At 38.9% G+C, this 22,149-nt stretch overlaps 1 protein-coding gene across 2 annotated transcripts in view; it reads left to right on the top strand.

The window, feature by feature from the left end:
* LOC109875294 (corticotropin-releasing factor receptor 2-like) overlaps positions 1-21,377 on the top strand; it is a 69,066-nt gene extending 47,689 nt beyond the window's left edge. For both annotated transcript variants that reach the window (XM_020467599.2, XM_020467600.2), the window contains 10 exons: positions 1,285-1,370; positions 3,388-3,494; positions 3,817-3,934; positions 4,033-4,186; positions 10,722-10,782; positions 13,495-13,567; positions 13,882-13,967; positions 16,594-16,729; positions 17,572-17,613; positions 18,229-21,377. In XM_020467599.2, coding sequence (XP_020323188.1) covers positions 1,285-1,370; positions 3,388-3,494; positions 3,817-3,934; positions 4,033-4,186; positions 10,722-10,782; positions 13,495-13,567; positions 13,882-13,967; positions 16,594-16,729; positions 17,572-17,613; positions 18,229-18,369 — 1,004 coding nt within the window. In that variant the 3' untranslated portion in view covers positions 18,370-21,377. The remainder of the gene's footprint in view (positions 1-1,284; positions 1,371-3,387; positions 3,495-3,816; positions 3,935-4,032; positions 4,187-10,721; positions 10,783-13,494; positions 13,568-13,881; positions 13,968-16,593; positions 16,730-17,571; positions 17,614-18,228) is intronic.
* Positions 21,378-22,149: the final 772 nt, after the last annotated feature.

The raw sequence follows: 22,149 nt of genomic DNA, 5'->3' as shown, positions 1-22,149 counted from the left end.
GGGTTATGGTATGGGCAGGCATAAGCTACGGACGACGAACACAATTGCATTTTATCGATGGCAATTTGAATGCACAGAGATACCATGACGGGATCCTGAGGCACATTGTCGTGTCATTCAACCGCCTCCATCACCTCATGGTTCAGCATGATAATGCACAGCCCCATGTCGCAAGATTCTGTACACAATTCCTGAAAGCTGAAAATGGCTCAGTTCTTACATGGCCTGCAAACTCACCAGACATGTCAACCATTGAGGATGTTTGGGATGCTCTGGATCGACATGTATGACAACAATATCCAGACACTTCGCACAGCCATTGAATAGGAGTGGGACATCATTCCACAGGCCACAATCAACAGCCTGATCAACTCTATGAGAACGACATGTGTGAGGCATGCAGCGCGACAAATATTTTTTTACAGTTAAAAAAAAAAGGTATCTGTGACCAACAGATGCATATCTGTATCCCCAGTCATGTGAAATTCATAGAATAGGGCCTAATCATTTTTTTTTGTTTATTCATTTGACCATATAGAAAGACAAGCACACATAAAACTTGAAAAATCCATACATGCACATGAATATAATAATTGAGGATAACACACAGTAAAGTTTGGGTCTTATTTCCATATTGGTCCTCTTCATTTATTTCAATTGACTGATTTCTTTCTATGAACTGTAACTCAGTAAAATCTTAGACATTGTTACATGTTGCGTTTATATATTTGTTCAGTATATTATCGACTTACTTCATAACTGTTACTACAAATGAATGATTGTTGTTTTACTATTATCTACTTATCTTAAATATAGCACAATCATATGTATTGTGTAATATTGAACTCAACATTGATGGCAATTCATACATTTGATTTTTGGCCAATAGGAGCAACCAGCTATGAGTACACATCTTAATTTGAACACTCTTTTGTTACTGAGAATTTTCCTGCATCACAGGAAATGCAGATGAGCTTTGTGATTTACATAAATTCACTGAAAATCCACACTAACACACAGTTATATTAACAGTATTGCACTTTTCATGTAGACTACTTTTAGCCAGCTGAATATTGCTTGATCCTAACCACGGATCAAGCAATATTATGGACTAAACGTTCAAATCCTGTTGCTGAAGAATTATTTTGCTGTGACAGTATAGTTCAAATTAAGATCCTACATCTGTATATTTCTGTTTACTCTATTGAATGTACCTGTACTTGAATTATAGCCCATAAGTAATGTGACCATACATTTACAATCCTCTCACTCCTCTTTTTGCAGGGAGTGCTTACAGAGAATGCATGGATAATGGAACGTGGGCTCTGAAGAGCAACTACTCCAGTTGTGAACCCATTTTGGAGGAGAAGGTTGGTTTAACTATTGGTTATACAGATCAAACCCTATGCCTTCTCCTTTATTATGCTCATTGCAAGTAACCTGTTAGAGACAACGTTAACAACCAGAACCACACACATCACATAACCAAAAGTATGTGAATACCTGCTCATCGAACATCTCATTCCAAAACCATGGGCGTTAATATAGAGTTGGTCCCCCCTTTGCAGCCTTGACAGCCTCCACTCTTCTGAGAAGGCTTTCCACTAGATATTGGAACATTGCTGCGGGAACTTGCTTCCATTCAGCCACAAGAGCATTGTGCGGTCGAGCACTGATGTAGGGCACTTAGGCCTGGCTCGCCAATTCATCCCAAAGGTGTTCCATGGAGTTGAGGTCAGGGCTCTGTGCTGGCCAGTCAAGTTCTTCCACACTGATCTCAACAAATCATTTCTGTAAAGACCTCGCTTTGTGCACGGGGAAATTGTCATGCTGATACAGGAAAGGACCTTCCCAAACGTTTGCCACAAAGTTGGAAGCACAGAATTGTCTAGAATGTCATTGAATGCTGTAGTGTTAAGATTTCTCTTCACTGGAACTAAGGGGCCTAGCCCGAACCATGAAAAACAGCCCCAGACCATTATTCTTCCTACACCAAACTTTACAGTTGGTACTATGCATTAGGGCATGAAGCGTTCTCCTGGCATCCGCCAAACCCAGATTCGTCCGTCGGACTGCCAGATGGTGATGTGTGATTCATCACTCCAGAGAATGCGTTTTCACTGCTCCGGAGTCCAATGTTGGCCACGCCACTCCTGCTGATGCTTGGCATTGAGCATGGTGATCTCAGGCTTGTGTGCGGCTGTTTAGCCATGGAAACCCATTTCATGAAGCTCCTGACTAACAGTTCTTGTGCTGACGTTTCTTACAGAAGCAGCTCTAGCAGGGCAGAAATTTGATGAACTGACTTGTTGGAAAGGTGCCATTCTATGACGGTGCCACATTGAATGTCACTGAGCTCTCCAGTAAAGACATTCTACTGCCAATGTTTGTATATGGACAATGCATGGCTGTATACTCAATTTTATATTCCTGTCAACAACGGGTGTGGCTGAAATAACCAAATCCACTCATTTGAAGGGGTGTCCACATACTTTTGTGTATATAGTTTAATCAGATCAACCTGTTAGACACGATGATGTACAATATGTCCTAGATAACAACATATAAAATGATATCTTTGGTTTTCTTCCGTTGAAGGAGAGGAGGACCAAACTGCAGCGTGGTTAGAGTTCAACATGTTTAATAAAGACCAGACACGAGAACACTACAAAATACAAAACAATAAATATCTGGTGCAATGACACAAAGACAGAAGACAACCACCCACAAAGTACCCACAGAATACGGCTGCCTAAATATGGTTCCCAATCAGAGACAACGATAGACAGCTGCCTCTATTTGAGAACCAATCTAGGCAACCATAGACATACAAACTACCTAGAAAGGAAACAGCCCCATAAACATACAAAAAACCCTGACCAGACAAAACACATAAATCCCCCATGTCACACCCTGACCTAACCAAAATAATAAAGAAAACAAAGATAACTAAGGCCAGGGCGTGACATTTGGAATGATTGTGTAACATGATTAGCGGATTATTTTCATGCATACTTTAGGACATTCAAAATGATGATATTTATGTTTGCTGCTTTACTGATGTCACAAATACGGAAAGATTTTCACATATAGTGCACAATTTGTTGTGGCATAATTATCTTACTTATCTGATTAGGGTATATTTATGGCACATTTACTATATAATAACAGTTTATTTATTCTTACTAATCCAGTCAGCTAAAGTATGTAATTTATCATCAGAAGGTTTCACATTTCCATTTGTATGTATTACGGATATCTTTTGAAGGTGAATTGTGCATTGCAAATGTATGTCTCTGTCAATGTGTATATAACCCCTTTATATTTAGTTTAACATTTTGTGTCTATCGAGATTTTGAAGTAGATCTTGTGATATTCTCCCCACAGAGGAAATACCCAATGCACTATAAGATTGCTCTGATCATCAACTACCTCGGCCACTGTATTTCTGTGGGAGCCCTTGTCATAGCCTTCATTCTCTTCTTATGCTTAAGGCAAGTACAGAAATAGTACCCTTCTAAATGTATCTGCAGTACATGTGACCTCTTACAAAATAATGACTGAAATGTATGTGAACTGCAGGACTGCCCTCCTATTAGGCTAACTCACTTAATGTCTTTTAAGTGTCTATGTAAAGTATGCACTGTGTTTTGATGCTTGTTAATATAAAAACAATTTGATCAAGTAAATTGCACCCAAGAATAAAATGTGTTTAAATGTATACTTGTCGCCTACTATAGGATTATGTTTTTGACTGGAATTTTGTAACTTTAGGTATGTAGACTAAAACATTGTTTTCTTTATTTCCTTCTCTAGGAGCATAAGATGCCTTCGAAACATAATCCACTGGAACTTGATAACAACCTTCATTTTGAGGAATGTTATGTGGTTCCTACTTCAGTTGATTGATCACAATATACATGAGAGCAATGAGGTAACTGTTGTTAAAAATGATTATTTACAATTCACATGACTGTTAAGCTTTTTATTGCACTAATAACTAACAATGATTGTTTTCCTATCTTTCTACAGCCTTGGTGTCGTCTTATAACGACTATATATAACTATTTTGTGGTGACCAATTTTTTCTGGATGTTTGTTGAAGGATGCTACCTTCACACAGCCATTGTGATGACTTATTCAACAGACAAGCTAAAGAAATGGGTCTTCTTGTTCATTGGCTGGTGTAAGTGCATTCTAATTAATCATGTTCAGCATCAGCAAGTGTTTGAGTACCAATTTACAATGACAATGACAAGTGACTGGCTTCTATCATAAAACTGCATAAGGCAGAATGAACACTGTCTAAATATGAAACATGAAATGGCAGTTATTATGTTTACCCTCTTTTCAAAAATCATATTGTCACCTCCATGAGCCAATGTGACAGTCTGGTTAAAACAAATTGTTTCTAGAAATAGGAATATAATTTTACTGTAGCTGTAAGAGATACATCCCCACATATTACATAGAACAGACAAGTGATTTTATTAATTCACCTCCGTCACAAAGGGTGAACGCTACAGAATGCTTGAGTGTACGTATGTAGACAATGTAGTTAAATATCGCTGATTAGCAAAACAAAACCCCATTCCATTTCTCTCAAAGCACCTTGTGAGATGAAACCAAAAGCATGTATTTTCAAGAAAAGACCATATGCTATTGGATTGTGGGTAAATCAGAGTTGGTTGTGCATCATTTCAGGCCTGTGATTGAGCAAGTACTTGATGGGACGGGCAGCAGATGCATCCAGTCATCACCACATAAATGACAACCAAGTGTTAGTGAAAGCACATTGGAGTCAGGAGAGACTAGCACTTATGTTAGAAGCTGACTCACACCATGGAGAGGCACCTGAAATGACACGAGTCGCCTTGAGTCATTCGGCTGAGCTGAGCCCACTGCTGAGCCATCTTGCCATTTTTCTTTATGTAACATGTACAGTAGTGTAGGACTTTATATGCACTGGAATAAAAACATTGATCTGAATGGATATGTATATAGCTCACATTTAAGTGAATCATCCCAAATAGCTCTTTGTACTTATTGTAGGCTAGGGTAAAGGCCAGGGTATAGTAAATACATCCAGTATAGTTATTAGAAATCTCATATTGGCCCCAAAATGTAATTAACTAAAGTTTGTTCACTCAATTCAGCTACGTGTAGTGGAGGTGTTGTTTCATTCCATTGGTTTCAGCAGTGGGATGTGTTAATCAGAATTAATTTTATACATTTACATTTAACAAAATGTTTCAATTGATCTAGCCGTCTATCTGAACAGTTATGTCTTTGCTATGCACATTTATTCTGTAAGAAGTGAAAACCTTGCACAGTAGTGGATAATTTGTCTATATATGTTAAAAGTTAAGATTGTAATCAGGTTTTATGTTTGTTTTATTGGGATGTCCTTGAGAAAACCCTTCAGTAATTTACTCAGTCTGCCACAGTTCCACTGATGATCAAGTGGTTTTCATGCGCAGGTCTCAGCTTTGAAGTGGAATCTTACAATATTTGCAACATTGAATTATGATCTCTCATTTCAGGCATTACCGTGACAAGACTTGGTTCTTACTCTTGTGAATCATAATTTCTAATCAGTATGTCTGGCATGTGGGTTAATTTAACATAGACTTTCTTCTCTTTTTCTAGATTAGAACAACTATGAGTTGTCTAGGTATTATAAGGGCACAGGGCGAGACCCAGATGCAGACACGGGAGGCAGATGGTTCAAGTCTCTGATATTTATTATAATCCAAGGGGCAGACAAGAGAATGGCAGTGGACAGGCAAAAGATCATAAACAAGGTCAGAGTCCAGGAGGTACAGAGTGGCAGGCAGGCTTGAGGTCAGCGCAGGCAGTATGGTCAGGCAGGCGGTTTCAGAGTCAAGGCAGGCAAGGGTCAAAACCCAGGAGGACTAGCAAAAGAGTGATAAGAACAAGACAAGACAAACTGGCAACAGACAAACAGGGAATACTGCAATAAATACCCATGGACTAATGGGGAAAACGGGTGACACCTGGAGATGGGTGGAGACAATCACAAAGACAGGTGAAACAGATCAGGGCATGACAGGTATTTGTATTTATTGTGGATCCCCATTAGCTACTCTTCCTGGGGTCCAGACACATTAAGGCACATGACAAAATAAACAGCGATTAATTAGGGGGTGGGAGGGCCAGAGGTGTCAGAACGTAGTACTCTGGTTGGGGTGTAGCATAGTCTGAAGGTAGATAGGGGCAGTTCCTCTTGCTGCTTCATAGGCATGTACCATGGTCTTGTAGTGGAAGCGAGATTTGACTGGAAGCCAGTGCAGTATGTGGAGGAATGGGTGAAATGGGAGAATTTATTACGGACAGACTTCTCCCCATCTTAGCTACCATTGCGTCAATATGTTTTGACTATGACAGTTTACAATCATGGGTTATAAATCTCCTCAACTTGCTCAATTTCCACATTATTCAGTACAACATTTTGTTGGGGTATAGGGATTAGTGAATGGTTTATTCCAAATGCAATGCTTTTAGTTTAAAAAATGGCACTAGCTTATTACTTGCCACACATTCTAAAACTAACTGCTATCACTTACTGTGATAGCTGATGTGTATACATAGACACACTGGCTTTATTCAGTGCCAGTGACAGGTCATTAGTAAAGATTGAAAAAGCAAGGGGCCTAGACAACTGCCCTGGGGAATACCTGACTCTACCTGTATTCTGTTGGAGGCTTCCTTAAAGAACACCTGCCATGTTCTGTTAGACAGGTAACTCTCAATCCACAATATAACAGGGGATGTAAAGTCATAACACATACGTTTTTCCAGCAGCAGATTATTATTGATCATGTCAAAAGATGCATTGCAGTCTAACAAAACAGCTCCCACAAGCTTCTTATTGTCATTTCTTTCAACCAATCATCAGTCATTTGTGGAAGTGATGTACATGTTTAGTGCACCTCCTTATAAGAATGCTGAAAGTCAGTTGTTAATTAATTTACTGTGAAATAGTATTGTATCTGGTCAAACACAATGTTTTCCAAAAGTGTACTAAGGGTTGGTAGCAGGCTGATTGGTTGGCTGTCTGAGCCAGTAAAGGTTGCTTTGCTATTCTTGGGTAGCGGAATTACTTTTGCTTCCCTCCAAGCCTGAGGGCACACACTTTACTGTAGGCTTAGATTGAAGAGATGGCAAATAACACTGGCAATATAGTCCGCTATCATCCTCAGTAATTTTCCATTCAAGTTGTCAGACCCAGGTGGCTTGTCATTGTTGATAGAAAATAATTTGTTCACATCTTCCACACATACTTTAGGGAATTCAAAATGACATTGCTTGGATTAACAGAGGCATTCAGTGGAGTTAGAGAAATATAAATGAGGTTACTTAAATTATGACTACCAACACCCTTGGGACAATATTTGAAGGGCAGCAGGTAGCCTAGCGACTAAGAGCGTTGGGCCAGTAGCGCTGGTTTGAATCCCTGAGACGTCTAGGTGAAACATCTGTTGATGTGCCCTTGAGCAAGGCACTTAACCCTAATTGCTCCTGTAAATTGCTCTGCATAAGTGTGTCTGGTAAATGTAAGATGACATAGCCTAACATAGACAGAAGCATGTCTGTTATATTAAATATATTCTCAAATACTTGTGTGCCTGAACTGACATGCATTATTGTTGCTGACACTAATGTTCAGATGAAGGGAATTCAATAGTCTAAAATGGGTAACGTCTCAGTGCTAAACTCAAACAGCTGTTTAGCCTACTATAGCTGCTGGCAACCTAATTCAAAGCCTATACCTTATCACTCAGGTAACTTTCCAGTGCTACTATTTTTGTCATGTAATGTTGTTATTAAAACTGAATCAGACAACCCCATAGTAGAATAGTTGACCTATGTACCTAGTCATCTTTTTGTTGCGTGTTCTATGCAAGAGTAAATCAAATCCAAATAAAATCAAATGTATTTGTCACATACACATGGTTAGCAGATGTTAATGCAAGTGTAGCGAAATGCTTGTGCTTCTAGTTCCGACAATGCAGCAATAACCAACGAGTAATCTAACCTAACAATTCCTAAATTACTACCTTATACACACAAGTGTAAAGGGATAAAGAATATGTACATAAAGATATATGAATGAGTGATGGTACAGAACGACATATGCAAGATGCAGTAGATTGTATCGAGTACAGTATATACATATGAGATGAGTAATGTAGGGTATGTAAACAAAGTGGCATAGTTTAAAGTGGCTAGTGATACATGTTTTACATAAAGATGCAGTAGATGATATAGAGTACAGTATATACATATACATACTGTATGAGATGAGTAATGTAGGTTATGTAAACATTATATTAAGTAGCATTGTTTAAAGTGGCTAGTGATATATTTTCCATAAATTCCCATTATTAAAGTGGTTGGAGTTGAGTCAGTGTGTTGGCAGCAGCCACTCAATGTTAGTGGTGGGTGTTTAACAGTCTGTTGGCCTTGAGATAGAAGCTGTTTTTCAGTCTCTCAGTCCCTGCTTTGATGCACCTGTACTGACCTCGCCTTCTGGATAATAGTGGCGTGGGTGGTTGTTGTTCTTGATGATCTTTATGGCCTTCCTGTGACATCGGGTGGTGTAGGTGTCCTGGAGGGCAGGTAGTTTGCCCCCGGTGATGCGTTGTGCAGACCTCACTACCCTCTGGAGAGGCTTACGGTTGTGAGTGGAGCAGTTGCCGTACCAGGCGGTGATACAGCCCGACAGGATGCTCTCGATTGTGCATCTGTAGAAGTTTGTGAGTGCTTTTGGTGACAAGCCGAATTTCTTCAGCCTCCTTCACGATGCTGTCTGTGTGGGTGGACCAATTCAGTTTGTCTGTGATGTGTACGCCGAGGAACTTAAAACTTACTACCCTCTCCACTACTGTCCCATCGATGTGGATAGGGGGGTGCTCCCTCTGCTGTTTCCTGAAGTCCACAATCATCTCCTTAGTTTTGTTGACGTTGAGTGTGAGGTTATTTTCCTGACACCACACTCCGAGGGCCCTCACCTCCTCCCTGTAGGCCGTCTCGTCGTTGTTGGTAATCAAGCCTACCACTGTAGTGTCGTCCGCAAACTTGATGGTTGAGTTGGAGGCGTGTATGGCAACGCAGTTGTGGGTGAACAGGGAGTACAAGAGAAGGCTCAGAACGCACCCTTGTGGGGCCCCAGTGTTGAGGATCAGCGGGGTGGAGATGTTACCTACCCTCACCACCTGGGGGTGGCCCGTCAGGAAGTCCAGTACCCAGTTGCACAGGGCGGGGTCAAGACCCAGGGTCTCGAGTTTGATGACGAGTTTGGAGGGTACTATGGTGTTAAATGCTGAGCTGTAGTCGATGAACAGCATTCTCACATAGGTATTCCTCTTGTCCAGATGGGTTAGGGCAGTGTGCAGTGTGGTTGAGATTGCATCGTCTGTGGACCTATTTTGGCGGTAAGCAAATTGGAGTGGGTCTAGGGTGTCAGGTAGGGTGGAGGTGATATGGTCCTTGACTAGTCTCTCAAAGCACTTCATGATGACGGAAGTGAGTGCTACTGGTAGTCGTTTAGCTCAGTTACCTTAGCTTTCTTGGGAACAGGAACAATGGTGGCCATCTTGAAGCATGTGGGAACAGCAGACTGGGATAAGGATTGATTGAATATGTCAAACACACCAGCCAGCTGGTCTGCGCAGTTTTACAACTGAGTTTCAAGCATGGTTCAGGTACAGCTGCACAATAGAGCTCTTAAAGGGGAAATGACGTCTTAAAGGGACAATGACATACTTTGTAATAGAAACGAAAAAATGCAAATGTTTGTGTGAATAATAATTAAGAATGATTTATATATACATATTTATATGAAAATAATTAGCATTAATAATAATAACAATCAGGATGTTGTGTCCAATGGGGTAAATGCAGAGAGACACACCCCATGCTTCAGCCTATGTATATTTTATAGCCCCTATGCTGCAGCAGTTGGGCTATAGGACATAATGCTTATTGCTAATAACACATCTGATGATATAGACCATGCATTGTCTACAAATAATTTGTACATACATTTTACCAATATGTTATTGGGCCCATTTCTGGAGGTGGAAATTATATTTTAGATGGTGTCAGCATACTTTTTTTAAATCATGAATTTTGAGTAGAATGTCCTTTTAAAAAGTCACCAGAACTGAGCTTCTCAGTCCTACATATACATTATCCCAGGGAAGAACCCGGACCCCCTAAGCAACGAGTCTGGAACGGGTCTGGAACTCACAGTTTAATACATAAACAAAATAATCCACAATCCCTCAAAGCATGATGGCCATGACATTCTTACATGAAAGGGGCGGTTAACTTGGCCCCAGACAATCGATCTGAGATCAATTTAAGATTCATTTCTGGGATCTTTTTTCTTTTTCTTTAACCGCTGAATGTAAAAAGTGGAATAGCTTTAACTTTATCTGTCCAACACTAGAGACCAAGAAGATAAGAAGTTCTTAAGCCAGATCAAAGTAGAACTGGACGGATCCAACTGGACTCAATGGATTCCCTTAATTTAATCTCTGTAATAGCTGCTAAACACAGCAGCCTGATTCTAATTTAGAGCATGTCCCTACTCCCTAATGATATTAACACTATCACTCAGAGGTTGTAGTCTTCAATACTTTTAGATGTGATGTTTATTGCCAATAAGTTTAAAAAATATATCTTTCTTTCAGGCATTCCATGTCCTATAATTGTTGCTTGGGCCATTGGGAAGCTTTACAATGAAAATGAACAGTAAGTGCACATTTCTAATTAACAACAACAGTGGAATCTCAAGCATTTTATAGTAAGTAGTTTGTGTTGTAGACATTTTGTTGTATTTGATGACCTTTGATGGAGTGCATAGAAACCTATACGTATCACGTTTCAGAATGATGATGTCTTATATCCTTTGTGGTACAGTGTAGTAATTATGCCTTTCTGGTTTTTGGTAACAGTATTGGTAACACTATTCAAAATCACACCATGGCCAAAACTATTGTTAGCAAAAACAGTTCACGGCAGATGGAACTCAAAACAATTATTAACAAAGTATTTTTTTTTTAAAGAATTGGACCAAAAGGTTCCTCTTTTTGAATGATGTCTTATATCCTTTGTGGTACAGTGTAGTAATCACGCCTTTCTGGCGCAGGCGTTCCGCTAGCGACCCACCTCGACAACATCCGGTGAAATTGCAGAGCGCCAAATATAAAAATAAACGCAATATTAAATATTCATGATAATACAAGTGTCATACATGATTCTTTAGCTTAGAATCTTGGCAATCTAAACGCATCATCGGATTTCAAAAAGCCTTTACGGCGAAAGCACATCATTCAATTATCTGAGGTCAGCGCCCCACAACAGCATATTATCCTAACAATCACAGGCGTCACAAAATCCCAAATAGCGTCAAAATAAGTCACTTACCTTTGAAGATCTTCCTCTGATCACAATCACAAGAGTCCCAGGAACACAATGGATGGTTGTTTTGTTCGATAAATTCCTTCTTTATATCCCAAATAGTCTTTTTATTTCCTCCAAACAAATCAAACGTAATTTCTAATTCATTATTAGGTAGTCTAATATCTAAATAAACGGTAATATTTCATATGGAGTGAACTATTTTCAATCGGAAAGGAAAAGAACGCAGCTTGCTTCCTCAGTCACGCGCGCAATGAAACTAGTTTTGCCTTTGGACTTCCTGAGGATAAACAACTATTCCTCGTTGGTTTTTCAGAATACAAGCCTGAAACCATGTATAAAGACTGTTGACACTAGTGGAAGCCATAGGAACTGCAATTTGGGAGGCGGAAGTCTTTGTTTTCAATAGCTTAACCTTTGAATTGGCTGACAGGTCAACAGAAAAAAATGTGTCCTCGGGTTTCCACCTGCCAAATCAGTTCTGTTATACTCACAGACATAATTTTAACAGTTTTAGAAACTTTAGAGTGTTTTCTATCCCACACTACCATGTGCATATTCTAGCTTCTGGGCCTGAGTAGCAGGTAGTTTACTTTGGGCACCTCAGTCATCCAAACTTCCGAATACTGCCCCCTAACCCTAATGAGATTTATTTAAATCCTTTAAGTATGGTGGGGAAACTACTAATACTGATTCATGGTGATTCAGCAATTTACTGTATTGTAGGTGTCACAGAGGCATTTGCTGTAGCATTTACAAGAGGATAATTCATATTATCTAAAGTTATTTGATAGATAAGTGTATTTGAAATGATTATTTCTGTCCTTTTTAATACAAGAAAGTCAGACGTCAGTTCATTAGTTAGAGGTCCTGTTTTATAGTTTTGACTTTGAGGTCTATGCTGCTATTATAAAGGTACTTCTCGGAAAATTAAGAGTCAACATTCACTCTCCAATTCATTCAGATCAAATTTACTTTCATTCATAGTAGCATTTTCTGACTTGGGTACTCTGGAACAGAGGCGTCATGGCCATAGGGGGCACATGGGCATGTCATTTTTATCCAAGCCAAACTTGGTGCAAAACCATGCCCACGAGTAACCTAGCCACATTTAAAGCCGAGCTGATAGGTCAGAGTTCCATGTGACAAAGTAAATGTGCGTGAGAGAGAGGAAGAATGCTTTAATATATAAGTATATAAAATAATGTTTCTGTAATACTACAAGCCACCTAGCAATTTTATGAAGTTGGCTTTAGCTAGCCTAGATAGGTTCCCCATCTCCCAACCTCATAACTAGCTACCAAGAAGCCATTTCAGGTTATCAATCAAGTTAGATAGCTAGCTTGTCTAACTATCATAGCCGGCTTGCCTGCTGGCAAGGTTAGTAGACTTTAGAAAAGCAAGCAATTACTATATGTACTGAATAAGACTCACATTCCTTTCAATCTTTTACCCAGATTTTAGCACCAGTCTTTGAATTGATGATACATACAGCTCAAGAGTTATGCTTAGATATGCAGAATTAAGCATAATGATTATGGCTCTAGATTGTGTATATGAAGGGGAGGAGACAGGTCAAATAAGCATATTTAAGCCTTGAGACAATTGAGACATGGATTGTGTATGTGTGCCATTCAGAGGGTGAATGGACAAGACAAAAGATGTGTCTTTGAACAGGGTATTGTAGTAGGTGCCAGGCACACCGATTTGAGTGTATCAAGAACTTCAACGCTGCTGGGTTTTTCATGGTCAACAGTTTCCCGTGTGTATCAAGAATGGTCCACAACCCAAAAGGCATCCAGCCAATTTGACACAACTGTGGGAGGCATTGGAGTCAACATGGGCCAGCAGCCTTGTGGAATGCTTTTGACACCTTGTCAAGGCAATGCCTCAACGAATTGGGGCTGTTCTGAGGACAAAGGGGGGTGCAACTCAATATTAGGAAGGTGTTCCTAATGTTTTGTACACTCAGGGTAGATTGATACAAATGGTTAATATGCTACATTTTGAAAGCAAAGCCATTCATTTAATGTTTGTCAACAGATGCTGGTTTGGGAAAGAACCTGGAAAGTATATTGACTACATTTATCAAGGGCCGGTCATCCTTGTTCTTTTGGTAAGTAACAAGTCACTGCAGTCCCTGGTTCAAATCCAGGCTGCCTCACATCTGGCTGTGATTGGGAGTCCCATAGAGCGGCGCACAATTGGCCCAGGTTTGGCCGGGATAGGCCATCCTTGTAAATATGAATTTGTTCTTAACTGACTTGCCTAGTTAAATAAAGGTTAAATTAAATATATATATTTTTTAAATAAGCTGCTCTAATGCAACAACACATTTCAGTTCCTCAGTTGTTGTTTTTTCATTACTAAAACATCATGCTCTACATAATGAACTCATAATTAAAGTTTTCCATCTGTATTCTCTGCTAGATAAACTTCGTTTTCCTCTTCAACATAGTAAGAATTCTCATGACCAAGCTGAGAGCTTCTACCACATCAGAAACCGTACAGTACAGGTGAGTCACTTCTCCCGTGGGGTTGTTATTTGGAATATCGCATGCCATATTATGCCACCTTTACTTGACCCCCATTTCATATCTTTGATAAAAGATTTAGATGAGATTCTGCATACTTAAGTAAAAGTAAAGATACCCTAATAGAAAATGACTCAAGTAAAAGTGAGTCAACCAGTAAAATACTACTTGAGTAAAAGTCTAAAACTATTTGGTTTTAAATATACTTAAGTATTAAAAGTAAATGTAATTGCAAAAACATACTTAAGTATCAAAAGCAAAAGTATAAATTATTTCAAATTGCTTATATTTAGCAAACCAGACTGCACAATTTTTTTTTTTACGGATAGCCAGGGCTACACAACAACACACAAACATAGTTTACAAGTGTTTATGTTTAGTGAGTCCGCCAGTTCAGAGGCAGTAGGGATGTCAATGGGACGAACTGAAAGCACGGAGATCCTACTAACGGGACATTAAAAACGGTAATATCTTATGTTTCACCGAGCTGTGGCTGAACAGCGATATTAAGAACATACAGCTGGCGAGTTATACACTCTATCGGCAGGATAGAGCAGCAGTCTCTGGTAAGACATTGGGCGGGGGCCTCTGCATATATGTAAACAACAGCTGGTTCACGATATCTAACTCTCAAGGTTTTGCTCGATGAGCTTATCATGAGTATCTCATGATAAGCTGTAGACCACGCTATCTACCTAGAGTTTTCATCTGTAATTTTCGTAGCTGTCTACAGACTACCACAGACCAATGCTAGCACTAAAACCGTACTCAATGAGCTGTATACCGGCATAAGCAAACAGGAAAACGTTCATCCAGAGTGGCCGGGGACTTTAATGCAGGGAAACTTAAATCCGTTTTACCTCATTTCTATCAGCATGTTAAATGTGCAACCAGAGGGAAGAAATCTACACCACCTTTACTCCACACACATAGACTCATACAAATCTGTCCCTCACCCTCCATTTGGCAAATCTGAACATGATTCTATCCTCCTGATTCCTGCTTACAAGCGAAAATGAAAGCAGGAAGCGCCAGTGACTTGGTCTATAAAAAAGTGGTCAGATGAAGCAGATGCTAAACTACAGGACTGTTTTGCTAGCACAGACTGGAATATGTTCTGGGATTCTTCCTATGGCATTGAGGAATACACCACATAAGTCACTGGATTTATCAATAAGTGCATCGAGGACGTCGTCCCCACAGTGACTGTACATACATACCCCAACCAGAAGCCATGGATTACAGGCAACATTAGCACTGAGCTAATGGGTAGAGCTGCCGCTTTGGCTGAAATAGCCAAATCCACAAATGTGAAGTGGTGTCCACATAATTTTCTATATATAGTGTACCAATGGCTACTCTAATTCATAGTTAACATTGGAATGTCCACTCACTGTTTGTTTGCTCTATAGGTGGTCTGTAAAATAAGCTTTATCCTAATGTGCTCAACATTCACATTTTATGGAGAAATTGACAGAGCATTTAAACTCCCTTCTACTCAACAAAGTGATGAAACAGTCATCTGCTTTATTATGGATGAATCCCTTCAATATGTACTTAACTTGCACGCACCATTACATAACATTCCTATGAATATATGGCCACACACACACACACACACACACACACACACACACACACACACACACACACACACACACACACACACACACACACACACACACACACACACACACACACACACATTTTCAATAGAAATGAAGTGCTGATGTTGCACAGTGTCTAATAACCTTGCATGTCATATTCATAGACTAACTTGCATCGTCCTCAAAGTCACATTTAAGCTCTTTTTCATGGTGGATTATTTGAGAGCTCAAAGGGGGAAATCTCAAATCCCAGCAACATCTGCAGACCTCTGTCCTAAAGAAAAGGGTTTGGCTTATTTTACTCCTATGCTGACATTGCTGTCATTGGGTTCCCAGTGGATTTATATCCTTAGATACAATATGTAATGTGCTATTTGAGGTGTAACCTGGGCCATCAACTGCTTCACTGCTTTGGTAGATTAGCTGAAATCCCATCATATTTAGATAAAATGAAGAACGCCATTTGCAACCAGATACTCAAATGGGCTTATAATGTCCGACTTTTGTTCTGGTATCAAGTTGTTGACACCACGGCTTTTCACTTTTAAATGTATTTCTTCTCAATGCGGTTCTTTCATCTAGAATGGTAGAACAATCCTTGCATAATTTAATTCAGCTTTATTTTGATAAGTGCTTTTTGTTCTGTAATATCTACCGCAAAACCCTAAGAAATAAGCTCCATTCCCTCCTCAACCTGCTGGAGGCAAGCCTTGGGCAACATTGTCAACAATGTCAGTAGTCTTGTGGGATGGGGTTCTAATCATACTTACTCAGAATGTGTATCTCTGACATTCATTATTTGGGGTCTTTTGTAAACAGATTGTGGTAATGATTAAAAGCAAGCAATCTACAAAAATAGATAGAATGGAATTTTTTTGGGTCTTTCAATGCATTTTGTGTATTGACGTACATTGAAACAAGCAACCACTTTCCCCAGTTACTTTTGTAACTACTGTACAGTAAATGGGAGAACTGATGTTTTTCTGTTATTTCCTTCACAGAAAAGCGGTCAAAGCGACGTTAGTGTTACTGCCTCTGCTGGGGATCACCTACATGCTATTTTTTGTTAATCCCGGAGAGGACGACATCTCGCAAATAGTTTTTATTTATTTCAATTCATTTCTACAATCATTTCAGGTAAGATCATGGAGTCTGTTCTTTTCCAAGTTGTGCCCCTCTTTTCCCAAGAACACAAAAACCCTGAACCTTTATAAATCTGTGTCATTATCTTTGTAGCTTTAATATACTGTTAATTGAAGGTGTTATAGGTTTTATAGCCTGTGGAAGAAGGACTATTTGTAGGCTACTATTGTAAGGCTTTGTGAACCTGTCCCTGGCTGCTTTAAGTGTTCTGAGCTGTCAGGAGAATGTTTGTAGAGACATGTATGTGGGCGTGAGTTGTGCACAGTGGGTATTTTCAGTGTAAATCTTCCCTCCACAATGCAAGGCTGAGGGGGTGTGGAGAAGGTACTTTGTTAATGGTGCTGAGTGAAGGGATGTGTATAGGATAGGATAAGGGTCCATTTTATAACAGTTTTAGACTATTCTTATACAAATGTTATGAGAGGTTGTTCAATCCTGATTTAATATTCCTATTATTGCTCTGTATACTGTATAATTGAAATGGGAAAGGTAAACAAGTTTGTGAATCATTCAATTACTTTGTTGTTATTTCTATGCACTTTGTAAAGTTAACTCATTTGGGAAGAAAATGTAATCTTCCACTTCTCAGAAAGCAGCATTTTGTTTACATTAATCACATTTTAATTCTGAAACAAATGCCTATTGCTAGCATATCTTGAGTGGAAGTCAGATTATCTGGACTCAGATTAAACACTATAAAATATCTGACCAATAGCTGATATTGTCCAATACTGTGCATCCTTATTTTAGTTCATTTATAAAGATAGCTCAATGAAAACAGATTGTTAATACATTCTGTACTATACATTCTAACAGTGTCCTGTCTTGCTTTCCAGGGGTTCTTTGTTTCAGTATTCTACTGCTTTCTAAATGGCGAAGTGAGTCAACAATGATCTTTTCATGTGTGGGCATTGCCGTGTGTCAGATCGCTATGTAAAGGTCTGAGAGGCAGTAGACTTCTAGTCCTGAGACCCTTATTTCACCTCTATCATGGAACGCCATCCTTACCCTGCAGGCTATGTTTGAACATACATTACTGTAGATGCTCTTTATTTTCTAGACCTATTTCCCCCTTACTTTAGTGATGCATGATTGTTGAAAGTCATTAAGTGCCATAAAAAGGGGCATTCTCTAATTGGGAAAAATGTGACTCTCTCCTGCTGCTGCTGCTACTGTTGTTCTCCACTTCCTTTAAGAAGCTGTTATTGGTATACACACAAAACAAATACAAATTGTTTGAAGTCTACAGTGGCTACCTTGGAAACTATTTGACGTGAATCCTCATGTATCTGACATTTATTGTTCTGTACTGTTTTGTAAAGATTTTTTCTTGGCGGTTATTCAAATGTCAATTTAAGTTAAAGGGATTTCCTGTGTCCTACATATTGTGTGTCCTAGATGCTTTGTGTGGGGATAGATGTAGTATACTGTAGGAAGGACAAAGAAACACTGGCTGCCCACCACTAATACAGTATTTCATTGTAATCTTCCAGGTGCGCTCAGCCACCAGGAAAAGATGGCATCGTTGGCAGGACAACCATGCCCTGAGAGTGCGTGTGGCACGTGCCATGTCCATCCCCACGTCACCCACCAGGATCAGCTTCCACAGTATAAAACAGACCACAGCTGTTTGACCTAGATCGCCAAGTTCAAAGATCGCCTTTGGAAACGTCCCTTTTCTAGGGAAGACACTTGTCTTAAGGCATCTCTCCATAAATGTTGTCCATTTGCTTTATTTATTTTCCCCTCTGCATAAAGACAGAGACAGAGCACTTTGAGAAAGAGACCATCAGGATTTCCAGATTATAATACCGTAACATGACGTCCTAGGACGTCACACAGAAGTCAGGACCATTCAAAACAGATGGGCAAGGTTGCCTCTCCAAATAAACATTGTGAAGTAATTGCAGAGTCTAAGTTGTACTGCCATTGCATCAAGAGCTGTTATCATACTATAGTACATCAGGTTATATTTTAATAGGTCAGGAAGGTTGACCTTTCAAGGCCCCGTGCTGGATGCTGATGAGGCAAAACAAAATCAGTGTTAGTGTCAAAAGAGACCCTAATCACTCCCAGCACTGTACTGTACTAGTGGTATTTATATCCATAACCCTTCATTATTTGATATCTATGAGAGGGCAGAGATAATTTAAGCAGGATTGTGCTTTAACAGTGCGGGCACGGGATGCAATTGCATTCTGTGTCTGTTGCACACCAAGTTTGAGATGAGATTAGAGAGATGTAATTATACTGTTAAATAAGGAAGTGATACTCTTTGGTTTGTCATCAGCACTACTTTTATGAGTTGTCAAAATGTCACCCTAAGAGCTTTTCATTTGTATAAATGTTTTAAGGCTAATTTATTTTCAGATTGTTCCTTGCCAATCACTCTCTAACTCTTTTGAACAGCATAACGTCAATTATGTGTTTTTCTCACTTCTGTATAAAAAACCCTACTCTAAAGGCTACTCTAAATAAATCAAAGCTATCTTTCACTGGGTTCGAGTTCAGATTATATCCATTATCTAATGCAAATAATGGAGATGGGACTGTGATTCAGATACATTTATATGACACTTATTTCAAAAACTTAACACAAACACTATTTTAGTGTCGCAGACCCTTATTTCAGTCCGCATAATGCCACAGCTGTCCCAAGTCAAGATCCATCTTTAAGGAACAGTACATTAAATCCTTTTAATGTATTCCAATTATTGAATTATTTTCTCTCTTTCAAATCCCAATGTGCTGCACTTAGTCATTGTCAATGCTAAGCTGTTGTGTCCAGGAGCCAGAGAGAGATAGAGCCTGATGAGTTAGAGTTCCATTTGGCTTCCTTAATGCTTTGCCCTGCTCAGGTCAACATGCCAAGACCTGCCCCGGTAGTGACCGACCGACCATCTGACCTGCATGGGTGTTATCCACCTCTCCCTCCAGGCCCATTGCAGTGTCATACAAGTTCCAGGCACTTAAGCAAGCCTGGTTATTAAAGCTTCAGTAAGCAGTTCTGGGAAATAGAACAGTAGAACTCATGCACCCATGGAATTAACTTGGGATTTGGAATTGTAGAAATTGTGTAAATAGATGGCATGTTGGGGACAAACTCACTAATCTGGTGTGGAGGTATTTCTCTGATTTGGGTTCAAAAGCAAACTTCTTTGGTATCAATAATACATGCTTGTTACCTGACTAGTTGCCATGAAGATAATGATTATGGCAACAATCTTTCTCATTATTTTTGTTACTTTTGGAGTAGTAAGGAAGACCGCTCCAATAATTACAATATCACATCTGTTGAGGTTTGCTGTTGTGAAAAGGGCTTAGATATGGCTGTGACTACATCAGAAGTAATTATTGCTTTGCACATTCTCTTGCAATTGAAATTGTACTCTAACCACATTTATGTTGTACAAAAGTTAATTAAAATTACTTGACAAATGGTCTAAAATTGCTTGTAGGGGAAGGTATCGTTTGATAATTGCTGTGAACATGATTGACCTGTCATGACCATTAGAGTTTACATCCCTTGATTGCTCTAGGTCTAATTTTCTGGAACAGTTGTCTATGTAGCAGTTCTCTGTGATATTTTCATACAAAATGTATATTTTCATAATTGTGACTGAGTCCATATGCACAAGAAATCTCTTGAATCAAAGTATTCAAGCAAACAGTCCCGAGATCTATATAAATACGTAAATAACGGTCAATATTTTACTATTTTCTGGTCCTAAACCACTAAACACTGTTGGTTGAACATCATTTTGTTATTTATGTTTGGGAGGTGCCTCCAAGTTGAATGTTTATTTTGGAGAAGTTTTACTCAGATTTAGGGGTTCTAGTTTGAGAAGGTCTAAAAAGAAGAATATATCTTCAAAGAGTGCGATAAAACATGTATAACCAAAATGTTTCGTTGTAATGTACATAAACTCTTTTAAAGTTTGTTGTATATTGTAATTAGTAATTGTACAAATGTTATGACGTAAATATGTTTTTTTCTATTATACTGTTGGAGTGAAAGTAATTCATTAAGAACATTCAGAGCATTCAGGTTACATGAATACCTAGGACCATCCAAAGCAATCATAGAAAGGTATGAATATTTTAATAACATTTTACTTCATCATTTCACAATCTCTTCTTGTACAGCTTAAATTGTACTTTCCATTGTTTTTAGTCTATTGAATTCATTACAATTCTGCACATACAGTACATATTACAATACTCCTATGAAAGTTAAAACTCACCAAGCGAAATTGAGATTTTTTTGTTGCAATTTTTATATTATTTTATGAATATATAATGAATAGTTCATTCAAAATGACAAATTCACCAAAGATAACAGACACGTTTACCTGAATATGTTTACTTGTTGTCAGTGCACTTTCTCTGACCAAATCGTTTATTTTTCATATTTTGTACAGCTTCACCATTCTCTGATGTATTCTCGATTTAATAACTTATTAATGTACAGGAATGCATTTTGGCTGTATGTTGAAACACCAACGTTGCCTTTTAGAAAAACAGAAGAAAGAAGAAAAACTGTGTTTCTACAGTAAATGTTGTACGGTGTATGATCGATATGCATTTATAAAAGTACATGTGGTAAAATCAACCTTCAGATTTGAAATAAATATTATATTCAACTCTCTCTGGTTTGTAATGTCTGCTACCTGCAATCTTGTCCAGAATTTCCAGACATATTCATACTTATTCAATAAACAGTATTCACTGAGGAGAAGGGATTGCATGTTGTGCATTGTATTCATTCTATTTCATTATACCAATACCTGATTTGGATTAGGATATTTTGGATCCAATAAAGGTTTGATAAAGGCTTGCCATCTCTAACCGCAGACTGCCATTAAAATGACTGAATAGAATAAATATTTGAATGATGAAGGATGCTGGTTTTACCGCCAGTGTGGCATGCTAGCCTTACATGCAGATGTTAGACCCATTGGGATTATTTTACAATGGCCTAAGGAAGTGGTAGGTTATATAATATGATTGTGGATTGGATTTTATATTATTCTGACTGTGGTTGGACTGAGTGAAGTGGAGCAGAATAGGCTGCCTATGCCCAGACCCCTCAACACTCAACAATTAGCTGTATCTCTTATTCAAGCCAATAAAGACTTGTTTTGAAAATAACTGCTCCTGTTGCTTGACAGGCGCATCAAAGGTGGATTGTGGATCTGATGTGCCCCCAAGGCTATAGGGCCAGATGCTACTGGGTCCTCCTCCATCAACTTGTAATATTTCCCTCAAGTGCACTGTGACTATTTTCAGTCGCATTTCACCAGTCGTAAATTTAGCTAATGATAAATGTCATAACTGCATGTAGAGTAGCTAGCTATCTTTTTAATGAAATATATACTTTACTTAGTCATCATAATCTGACATAACTCTCACAA

Source organism: Oncorhynchus kisutch, linkage group LG30, assembly GCF_002021735.2.
Source record: "Oncorhynchus kisutch isolate 150728-3 linkage group LG30, Okis_V2, whole genome shotgun sequence".
In the NCBI taxonomy this organism is placed as follows: domain Eukaryota; kingdom Metazoa; phylum Chordata; class Actinopteri; order Salmoniformes; family Salmonidae; genus Oncorhynchus; species Oncorhynchus kisutch.
This window is presented reverse-complemented; position numbering and strand designations above follow the sequence as displayed.